General features: G+C 31.5%; 2 protein-coding genes across 3 annotated transcripts; one reads left to right on the forward strand and one right to left on the reverse strand.

The window, feature by feature from the left end:
• Nucleotides 1–1216: 1216 nt before the first annotated feature.
• LOC107632243 (tryptophan synthase beta chain 1) lies at nucleotides 1217–5413 on the forward strand. Its single transcript, XM_016335976.3, has 5 exons — nucleotides 1217–1686; nucleotides 2339–2695; nucleotides 3720–4162; nucleotides 4249–4343; nucleotides 5000–5413. Exons 1-5 carry the CDS (start codon nucleotides 1330–1332, stop codon nucleotides 5173–5175), a joined length of 1428 nt encoding a protein of 475 aa, XP_016191462.1. The 5' UTR covers nucleotides 1217–1329; the 3' UTR covers nucleotides 5176–5413.
• A 2091-nt stretch (nucleotides 5414–7504) lies between these two features.
• On the reverse strand, nucleotides 7505–10769 carry LOC107632435 (glucose-6-phosphate/phosphate translocator 1, chloroplastic). 2 transcript variants are annotated; one of them, XM_016336145.3, is made up of 5 exons: nucleotides 9965–10769; nucleotides 9308–9533; nucleotides 8816–9038; nucleotides 8308–8521; nucleotides 7505–7844 (listed from the first exon to the last, which is right to left on the reverse strand). In XM_016336145.3, the coding sequence occupies exons 1-5, from the start codon at nucleotides 10484–10486 to the stop codon at nucleotides 7833–7835; spliced, it is 1197 nt and encodes a 398-aa protein (XP_016191631.1). In that variant the 5' UTR covers nucleotides 10487–10769; the 3' UTR covers nucleotides 7505–7832. The 2 variants fall into 2 exon arrangements, with proteins under 2 accessions (XP_016191631.1, XP_088356897.1); XM_088500771.1 differs by having other exon boundaries at nucleotides 7505–8521; nucleotides 9965–10757.
• Between the last annotated feature and the right edge of the window lie 441 nt (nucleotides 10770–11210).

The raw sequence follows: 11210 nt of genomic DNA on the forward strand, positions 1-11210 counted from the left end.
TTTTATATAAATAATATATTAAAATTAAATTTTTAAATAATTACAGTTTATTTAGATGTACAAATGAATTAATCATCAAAATTATTTAGGAAAAAAAGGTTGGGAATAATTTTTTTGGATAATTCACACTATCAAATTATTTGAAGATTAAAAATACATTAATGTTCTAAAGTGAATTAGTTTATATGTATATCTTAAAATAAATCTATGTAAATTATTTTTTTAATATAAATTAAATCAATTAGATTCGATTTACTATATATCTCATATTAATTAAATCGAATCTAGTTAATAAGTATAAATTTTTTATGCTTTGATGATTTTATATTCTAAAAAATTTAAGTTTAAGTTAAAAAAATGTCATCAAAACAATAAGTTTTATATTAATTTTACAAATAAAATGATAATTTAATTATATGGTATTTTAATTTTTTTTAAATTATATATTGTATAAATATAATTAGCATTATATATAATATAACTATCTGTTACTTCTGAAAACATTAAGTTTTAACTCTTATTCTACTTTCAAGGGCTAATAATAATTTTTTAGATACTAATGAGTCAAATGATGATTTTTAATGAATTTTCAGAAATTGTTTAATATTTTGTTTTACATTTATAAGTTTATAAAAATGTAAATTTTTTTAAATTTAAACTAAAATACAAAAGTTGAATTTCTATTTTTATTTGTTTTAATTTTTTTATATTTTATTTGAATCCAAATAAAGAATATTTTTTTATTAACATTTATGTTTTAAAATTTATATAAAATAAATAAACTAGATGTCAATAATCTATATTAGCACTAAATTAAATCAATTAGATTTGATTTACATGTATATACTACAAAAATATCAATTAGATTCGATTTATATTAAAAAAGTATTAATCGAATTTAGTTGATTTCATAAAAATAAAATCGGACATACAAGTAAACTATTTTATTTTAAGATATTTGTGTAATATTAATTCTATTTAATTTATTTGTGTGATTTACTCTAACTTTTATACTAATAATAAGAATACAAAAAATTATGTTAGACTAATAAAATACTCTTCATTTTTAAAGCAAATTTGTTAAATAAATAAAATTTTTAAATATAATAAACAAATTTTTTATTTATAAATAATTTTTGTGATCTATCCAAGAAAAAAAAGGTAAATAAATTGTGATGTAGAAATTAGAAAGTTAATTAATTTTTGTATTATATATGCCTCTGACCTTGGCTCTCCATTACATACAAAATCATCAAATCTCACACAAACCATATATAAATTCCAAATACCCAAAAAACCATTCTCAGTTCTCAGAAAATCTTCAAAACCATGGCTTCCTCCATCACAAGCTCTTCTTCAAGGTTGTTTCCCATTACCAGAGAATCACAACCCACTTCCCATTCCACCTTAAACTTTTCAAAGTTTGCATCTTTTTCTTCTTCTTCTTCTTCAGCTTCAGGTTCCAAAGCCTCCTCTTATATCTCTTGCTCTCTCACCAGGGACCCTTCTGTTCTGCCATTGGAGGAGCAGTCAAAGCTCTCTAATGGGTCAGTTCTCTTTCAGAGACCAGATTCCCTTGGGAGGTTTGGAAAGTTTGGTGGGAAATATGTCCCTGAGACTCTAATCCATGCCCTCACCGAGCTTGAGGCTGCATTTCATTCCCTTTCTGCTGATGAAGATTTTCAGGTTGTTTGTTCTGTTGATGATTGTTTTGTTATTTGGTTTGTATATGAAATACCATTTATTTGTTTGTTTGATTTTTGATGTTCTGTGATGCTTTTTCATTGGATTTAGTTACAGATGCTTCTTATTTTTCAAGGTGGGATTATGCTGATAACTTGTTTTTGGTACATTGATAACTTAATGTATCTGAAATTCTGGATATGAATTATATTAAGATACATGGAGTTTTGAATGTACCAAAATTCCAAAGTGGCAGATATTTTGAAACTGATGGAGTGTTATAGTGTTTTTATCTTTTTTATTATTATTATTTTTTAATTTTGCACACAAGGTGCTTGTTGGAATGTAGCACTGATGGTAGAGCTATGTTTTAATGTTTTAAAGTGCTATCTTAATTGTTTCTTTTCCTTTTCCTTTCTGATGTTTCTTCAAATTTTGGCATTTGACTATTTTTCTGCCAATTTGAAAGTGTATGAATATCAATTATTCCTTAATACATCTAGGTTTTGGTTTCTTCGATTCCAAATAGAACTATGCACTTGGAACTCCACTGAGAGAGAGAAAAAAATCTTTCTTTGTCTCTTCAACAACCACAGTTTAATTTCCTATAAGAGATATAATGGAAATCTTATGAGGTTGATATTTTAAATTGCAGAAAGAGCTGGCTGGTATTCTTAGAGATTATGTTGGTCGAGAGAGTCCTCTTTATTTTGCAGAAAGGTTGACAGAGCATTATAAGAGGGCGAATGGTGAAGGGCCTCATATTTACCTAAAGAGGGAAGATCTTAATCACACTGGTGCTCATAAGATCAATAATGCTGTTGCTCAAGCTTTGCTTGCCAAGTGTTTGGGGAAAAAACGAATTATTGCTGAAACTGGAGCTGGTCAGCATGGTGTCGCAACTGCTACTGTATGCGCTCGATTTGGTTTGGAATGCATTGTTTATATGGGGGCACAGGACATGGAAAGGCAGGCTCTGAATGTCTTCAGAATGCGTCTTCTCGGTGCTGAGGTATATTAGTTATTACTGTTGTTACATTAATTCAGTTAGATATATCCTATGTTCTATTCTCTGGGAAAAATATCCTGTTCTTAGAGATTTCCTCGTTTGATGAAAATGCAAAGGATACAAAAAGATTTCTTCTTGTTAGAGTATGATGTTCTTGTGTTTATTGTTCTCCATGATTTTGTATGAGTAGAATGATTGTCTGCTGAAGACAAAAATGTGCTTGTGTTAATTGTTCTCTATATCATATATGAATTGTGCGTTTGTATTTTTGCATTTCTGATGAATGGCTTCCAATCTGTTTATATATATCTTGATTCTTGTGATAATATCATTTCAGGATTGACTTATTTCATCTTTAGAACTTGACTCTGGATAAAATACTCTTCTATTTAGCTACATAATTGCAATCATAAGCTGAACTAATTTTATCATGTGAAAATCAGGTATCTTTTTTGCATATCAAATTTTAGAACTTGATGTAAAGATTTTCTGATATAGCATTTATAATTATTTATGCATGAAAAGACAGTTGTTCCTAATGTGCCGATGAACTTTTTGCAAATTGGCTGAAGTTGCTGCTGAATTTGAACAAAAATTAAACTAGCTTGTCGATGTTCATGACTTTGTTCTTGATAAAATTTTACTCCTGATATATGCCGTGTTCTGGAGATGATTTTTTGTATTGACATTAATGGATGCATGATGTGGCATGGCAAGCACTGAACTATAGGTTTGGACAGTACAAGAAAGTGAAATGAGAATTCTGTAAGCAAAGAAAAAGCTTCAACCCCATATTATTATAATTAACTATATTTGACTAAAATAGATTTAGATGCTGTGTCAAATCATTTACGAATAAAGAAAAAGTTATGATTGATACATTGCACTGTTTTCATCGGGTAAGGTGTTGTGATGTGAGCATAATGTGTCCATACTTTGTTGCTATGTATTGAATGTAAGGTCGATGTACATTTGAAAACGCAATTGATTCGTTGGTTTTATTTTAATAGTATATCATGTAATACAGGTGAGACCGGTTCATTCTGGAACTGCCACACTTAAGGATGCTACATCAGAGGCTATAAGGGATTGGGTGACAAATGTGGAGACAACTCATTATATTTTGGGTTCGGTTGCTGGGCCGCATCCATATCCAATGATGGTAAGAGAGTTCCATGCCGTGATTGGCAAGGAAACCAGAAAACAAGCATTGGAAAAATGGGGAGGGAAACCGGATGTTCTGATTGCATGTGTCGGAGGAGGTTCAAATGCCATGGGACTTTTCCATGAATTTGTCGATGACAAAGACGTTAGACTAATTGGCGTGGAAGCTGCTGGATTTGGCTTGGACAGTGGCAAGCATGCTGCGACATTAACAAAGGGAGAAGTTGGGGTTCTGCATGGAGCTATGAGTTATCTGCTGCAGGATGATGATGGACAAATTGTCGAGCCTCACTCAATTAGTGCAGGGTAATTCATTTGACTCATATCGTGTTATAAGTTTCCTTATATCAACTCAGATTTGTGTAATCATGTCTCGAAAATATTCTGTGCAGCTTGGACTACCCTGGTGTAGGACCGGAACATAGCTTTTTGAAAGATATTGGGCGCGCTGAATATTATAGCATCACTGATGAAGAAGCACTAGAAGGTATGATAGCATGAGCTTCTTGCTTCATCCAACAAATTGTTACACAACTACGTATGAAAAATATGGAAAAGTCTAGGGGCCAGTAACTTTGTTAAATTCTGGCCAGCATGTAACCAGCAAAGAAAAGTGAGCCATTAGATGAAATCTTACACCAATCTCACACCATTAAAACCATCTTGATGGCTATTTGATGGCTACAAATCACAAAAATTGCTGGCTCCCTAGCATTCCTCGAAAAATATTTCTCTCTTTCCCCGTTTGCTTTGGCTTACACTATGATTGTTAGTTCATTAGTTGAAATTATTTCATGAGAATGCTAATTCATTTTTTGGTCACTTGTTCCGAACATATATTATTATTATTTCAGTAATCTTGACTTGCCTATAATGATGTGTCCTAAGCAGTTTATATCAATATCAACATGATTTTGGTAAATAGTTTATATTCTCATTGTTTTTATCTATATTATTCTGGAACTTGACGACTTCACAGTGATCTTACAACCTCGATTTCTTATACAAACAATATTCTTGATTTCTACTCCCTCTCCAGTTCTCTCTCATTCTTTCTAACATAGAAAATTGATTGTATGGTTAGATGTTATTGTTGTTAAATCTTGTTTTAGTATCTTACCTTTGGATGCTTTTTGTTTGTAGCTTTCAAGAGAGTTTCGCGTCTCGAAGGCATAATTCCGGCTCTAGAGACATCTCATGCTTTGGCCTATCTGGAGAAAGTGTGTCCAACTCTTCCTAATGGCGCCAAAGTTGTGGTTAACTTCAGTGGCAGAGGTGACAAGGATGTTCATACCGCCATCAAGTACTTGAAGGTTTGAAAGTGTCGCGTTGTTCTGTAGACCAATGGTTTAGCTTCTGAAATGGGCTTCATTTTTCATACTTATAGTTATTGAATTGGTTCAATTTTCTCGTTAAATCCAAGTTATAGTTAAAAACGTTCATATATATCGATATATTTTCATCATAGGACTATGGCTATAATGTGTGTAATGAACTACTTTCAATGTTAGATGCAATCAAAGTCTTTCATGGACTCTTCTGAATCTTCTTATACCATTGAATTGTTTGATGAATTTGATATCAGCATATAAGGTTGGAAAATGGTGTAAAATAGATCTTCTTAGCACATAATTAAACTCAATTTTTTGGGAGCTAAAGGGTTAAACAACCTTGTCTATGTTAGGTTTGATGGGGTGCACACTCAGTGAACTCATTTTAGCATGTTTGGTGAAATTATAATGAGACATGTTTGAACATAATGTGAGAAAAACAAAGGTTTGTTTTGTTTCTATATCTTTTTAATTTTCAAAATTAATTATAAATATCCCTTTTTCCCCATGTGATAGAAATGCTTAATACTAATTATTTTCCCAATTTTCTCAACAAGGGCTATATATTCCCCAAAAAATAAAATAATAGTCACCAAAACTGCAGGACCATTCCATGAACTGAGAAAATTTATGTGTTCCAAATTAATTAGGGATTTTTTTGCAGATAAATATGTTATTTTCTGGCTAGTATTGTTTGAAACCTTATCTACAACAAAAAATTTTCCTTGGGAGGTTCAACTCAACCTCTAAATTATCATCCACAACAAATTCCCATATAAACCATAGTCACTCACAATAATTTTAGCTGAAATGAGTTCACACGCTTCTATTTCCTCTTACAAATGATTCATTCCTATCCATGCTTGGCATGGTTGAGTTTTGTGGAAAACAGTTTGCAATCTCTTAAAAGAATAGCTTGTGAAAACTATCTTTCATGCTCATGTGAAGTGAGCAACCATGCATATATACATACCCTTATATCTTCTCTTATTTTCTCCACTTCTTTTCACACTCAAAACCAATAGCCAAGATTTTGCAAAAAGAAACTCTTTTTAATTGTCCAATTGATCATAATTTGTATTTAATCCGGTCTGTTTTCACTATTTTCAATTTTTCCTTCACAAAATACTAAAAATAAAAATAGAAAATGAAAACAGAAACCGACCTGATGCTAAGTTTGTGATTTTCAAATAGCATCACTCTTTCATGAATATGAAAGAATCATGTTTTATAGATGACTATTTGACTCAAGTTTTGGTTACTAGCTCCATGCATATCTGTTGCTGTTTGTCCAACTGCCTACAAAATCTCATGGAAATTCCTTTGTGGATGCAACATCTTAATCTCTGCTGAACTGGTTCACCCCTCTCCTTTCACACTCTTTGAACAAATTTTTTTCTTTCCTTATTCTTTTGAGGAAAATTCTAATCAAAGTATATGTATGTGCACAATTTTATGCTTTCATTCTAGTTAAGCAAAGTGGTCAATTTTGTTGTGATAAAGGATGCTTAAATCCCAATCCGCCTAACGTATTTTTATTTTGTTAGGTTTAGCTTAGATGGTTGGTTGAATATATTAAAAACAAAAATGTTATTCGTACACCAAAATCAGCCACCAATGTATGTATATAAATACATATGTTGTTTAATTTACTTTTGATGTATATTTGTATTTTAATATATATTTTATATTGGTGGCTGATTTTGATGGTTGATATTAGTGTATGCATAACATAGTCAATTTAAGAATTATAAACTCTTCTTTAACGATGAAGGAAAAGTATTTATTTATTTGAATTCAATACTTGTAAAGATTTTAGATAATATTTCTTCTTACATCACTTATTAGTTGTCTTTATTTATATGTTCATATCCCTCTCTAATCCTAAAGAAAAGCTTTTTTTTTTTAACTTTTGATCAAGCGACAAATTTGTTTGTTATTTGTATAGTCAAATTTGTTAAGGGATAAACTTTTTATAGTTAATAATCTGCTAATAAAATAATTAAAAATGCTATTTGTACATTAAAATCAACCACTATTATACAAATATATATCTTATTTAACTCAATTTAAATGTATATTTTATATTTCATCATGCATCTTATACTAGTAGTTAATTTTATTATTCACTTGCCAAAGGTGGAACATGTCCTTTTGAAAGGTAGAGAATCACTTTCTCACTGCACAAAGCTAAAAGCTCAAGTCACAAGTAAAGGTCAAGGGACATACAAAATGAAAAGCTCAAAATGCATTTTTAAATTCTAAGCATTACCTAACTTTAATGAAACCTCATAAATCATAAAAAAACACCATCAAATTGATCATACTCATCATAATTATTGATGCTTCTTCTCATAAAACATTGTTTTGAGAAACCATCCTCAAGAATATGAACATTTTATTTCTTCCACTCCTTGCATTTTTAAAATTAAGAAACAAAATTACAAAGAGAAGAACTACTCATTCGTGTGGTGTTTCCTCAACAAATATTCTTATTTTTATTATCTACAAAGATGCGCTCACAACTAGATCATCCTAGTCTTGCAAAAATTCATATTCCGAAATCAAACTTCTGTCTCCAGCTGAGAAATTGAGCATGATCAACAATAACAAACAAATCCTCAGAAATTTTTCGTCCCACAAGTCTATTGTTTTGCCTGGAAAAAAATAGAATGACAGGAATGAGAATACCACCAAACAAAATTATTATTTTCCAAAAGAATGTTACGTATAATCTAACCCAAACATGTCATCTTAGTCAATATTCTATTTATTTATGGTCACCATCATTCTTTTTCTCTCTTTTTCTTTTTCATTATTTTCCAAGGTCCCACATGTCAACTACTTTTAAATATATCATAGATGCTCCAAAGGCCAAAGCATATTCTCTTATATTTGGTGGAAAAGCTCTAAAGGTAAACTAACTTAGGTTACAATTGACTTGATGTAAATGAAAGTAGGTTGAATTGAAAGACTGAAAGTTACACATATCGGAGTTAGGTAGAAATTCAAAGTCCAACTACTAATAAAACAATCACAAAGCTTCAAAATAGTACAAGGCAAGAAATTCAAGGTGCAACACCCATAATTTTACAACAAAAGAATAACAGATAAAAATACCTGTGAATATAAGAAGGTTCCGAGGACAGCTATCGCAGCTCCAAGAGCATTGACAGGTTGAACTGGTGTATGGAAGATAATGATGGAAGAAACTATGACTGAAATACGTTTCATGGTGTTTCCAATGCTAAATGTCAAGGGCGAGATCTCATCCAAAGACATGTATGACACTTGGTTGTACAGATGGTAGAACACACTTTGAGCTGCTACCCACCTATTGTGTACAATTATCAGCCATACATTTTAGCGACAAGAAGAAAAGTAAAGAAGATTTTAGAATAGAAAGACAATTCAATAAAAAACGAATACTCAAGAAATCACTAGAAGTTCTAAAACCTTATATGCATTAATGAGATACACTACCATCATACTTATTTGCATTAAAAATTTATCGTTTATCTTTAGTTACAAATAAGATGCAAGATCAAAGATAAGCTAAATGCATTATTGTGCAAACTAACATATCTTAAAGAAAACTAAGCTAGAGTGAGGAAAATCTTGTAATTACCATATGAATTGGGGTCCGATTTGAGAGAGTGCTATTTGCCATCCAGCTGCCCACATCTGCGGCCCTTCGACGGCTATTGCGAATGGTGTGAGAAGTGCAAGGGATAAAATAGATAAGCATGCGTAGTAATTCATTCCACTGACAGACTTTCCTTTCATGCCCTTCTTCGAAAAGATATTACGGAACACAAATGCCAAATTTGATATCATAGCCCCCATGAAACCTGAAAGAAAAGATTCATCAAAATCAAAGTCAGCAGAGTATTGCACAAACAACCTCTTCTAAATGCAGAATTAACCAAAGCAAGAACTGAAAACAAGTGAATATCACCATCACCAAATTTAGTTAAATACATTTGCTTCTTATCGGGTCAAATTCGAAGTTAAAGTCCATTTCTTTGTCCTATATTAGTCTTATTGTTGTTCTCAACAACTAGACAAAGAAATAGAATGTAGCTAGCAAAATGTTCTTCCAAAGAAAATCTCTCATTACCAGTCATATTGAAATTGAGCTCGGTAACAGCGGCAAGTGCACATCCACCAATAATTGGAATCAAAGATAGATAGACCGGCACGGGAAAGGTCTCACCAAGGAGAAATCTGGAAACCAAGACACTAAAAGCAGGTTCACCACTCTTGATGATATGTGTAAAAGACACTGCAACTTTCGACATACTAACAGTCGCCGCGACATGTCCTATTGTGTGTGCAACAGCAACCTGAAGGAAAACCATCAAAGATCAGTTAACCATCTACTTCCATCCATTCAAAATGATACACAAAATATGTAAAAAGGACAAAAGCCAAGACCTTTTAAATTTGCTAATAAATAAACCAAAATCTCATATTAAACTCAACTTAATTCAGCTGCATGGTGTAAATGAACATAAATTTTCTCTACTTTACTATCTACTTTCCCTCACATCAATCAAAAAGGACATGAAAGCAAACAAAAACAAAGCTATCATATTAAACTCAACTTAATTTCAGCTGCATGTTGTGAATGAACATAATTTCCTCTACTTTATTACTTATTTTCCTTCACATCAATCAAAAAGCATATAGAGCAAACAAAAACAAAGCTATCAATTCATTTTTCTAAACAAACAAAACAAAACAAAACAAAGAAAATGAAATCAAAAACACTTACAGGTAACAAAGTCTTCCAAAACTCAAGATCAGTCTTAGGGGATTCAGCAATCCCTGTGGCCCAAGAGATCAACATCATGAGAGAGCCACAAGCAAGTGAAAGTGTTGATGTGAGCCAAGGGTAAGGGTATGCATTCAACACCTTCTTGTTATATATATTGAACACAACATTCAAAGCCCACCATGTTGCAAAGTATATCCCAATCTTCACCTTCTTTGCAGCCTCTGATGGACCAGCTGCTTCAATCTCTGATCTATCTGCCTCATATGCACCACACTTCACCAAATCATCACTCTCTCTCTTTCCAAAACCCTCCAAATCCTTCACTGACCCAAAATTCCCAACACTAACAGAAGCAACGTGCAGTGGTTTGTTCACCGAAACAACATGTTTCTGGGGTTTTTTCTTCAACGCCAAAGGAGGTAAAAATGAACATGCTTGAAATGGGGTTGCGTGTTTTTGCCTCAACACAACATCAGAACCAGTGATCCCTATACTAGGTTGTCTCAAAGAGCAAATCATTCTCGTTAATTAAAAATTAAGATTAAAAATCAAAACTTTCTGACGGGAATCTTAATGGGGTGCTGAGAATTTAAGGGAAAAAAGAAAAGAAGGAAACAAAAACAGAATTGGAGACACCCTATTATGAGTGTCAGGGTTTATATATAAATGAGAATTGAGAATGTCTCTTTTAGGAGCTTCGATTGTTATGGCCCTTTGACCTCTGAGATCTTGAAGGGCTTAATGTGAAACTAAATCACTGGAAAGACGAGAAAACAAGAGCAGCTACACAATTAGCATTGTTGAAAAATTAATAGGTTTTTAATAGGGAAATAATGAATAATACCTTTTTTTAATAATAAAAATAATAATTAAGTAATAATACCTTGGAATATCTATAAAAATGCCTTGGAATATGAAAACCATTTATTTTTTTACATATTGAAAAAATTTTGGTGTAATATTCAGGCTAATTTTTTTTTATATAAAAAAAATTGTGTATAATTCATCAGAATAATTGGTGTATTTTTCTTAAATACAAATTAATTTTTTTTTTAATTTTAAATAACAAATCGAACCCTCAGATTTGGGAAAGTAAAAAATTTGAGGGTCAGATTTCATAGAATTACAAATTTGTATATTCAAAAAAATTTAAAATAAAAAACTCAAATCTGACCCTCATATTTGTATTTAAAAAAAAATTAAAACCACAAATCTACCCTTATATTTGTGGTTATCAACAAAA

Source organism: Arachis ipaensis, chromosome B1, assembly GCF_059453495.1.
Source record: "Arachis ipaensis isolate K30076 ecotype BB chromosome B1, ASM5945349v1, whole genome shotgun sequence".
NCBI classification, from domain to species: domain Eukaryota; kingdom Viridiplantae; phylum Streptophyta; class Magnoliopsida; order Fabales; family Fabaceae; genus Arachis; species Arachis ipaensis.

Coding starts and splice junctions, on each gene's coding strand:
- LOC107632435 (XM_088500771.1), bottom strand. CDS start 10,486: ATGATTTGCTCTTTGAGACAACCTAGTATAGGGATCACTGGTTCTGAT. Junction 9,534..9,964: donor TTTGGAAGACTTTGTTACCT/GTAAGTGTTTTT, acceptor GTTTTCCTTCAG/GTTGCTGTTGCACACACAAT. Junction 8,522..8,815: donor ATCGGACCCCAATTCATATG/GTAATTACAAGA, acceptor TGTACACAATAG/GTGGGTAGCAGCTCAAAGTG.
- LOC107632243 (XM_016335976.3), top strand. CDS start 1,330: ATGGCTTCCTCCATCACAAGCTCTTCTTCAAGGTTGTTTCCCATTACC. Junction 1,687..2,338: donor CTGCTGATGAAGATTTTCAG/GTTGTTTGTTCT, acceptor TTTAAATTGCAG/AAAGAGCTGGCTGGTATTCT. Junction 4,163..4,248: donor CCTCACTCAATTAGTGCAGG/GTAATTCATTTG, acceptor TATTCTGTGCAG/CTTGGACTACCCTGGTGTAG.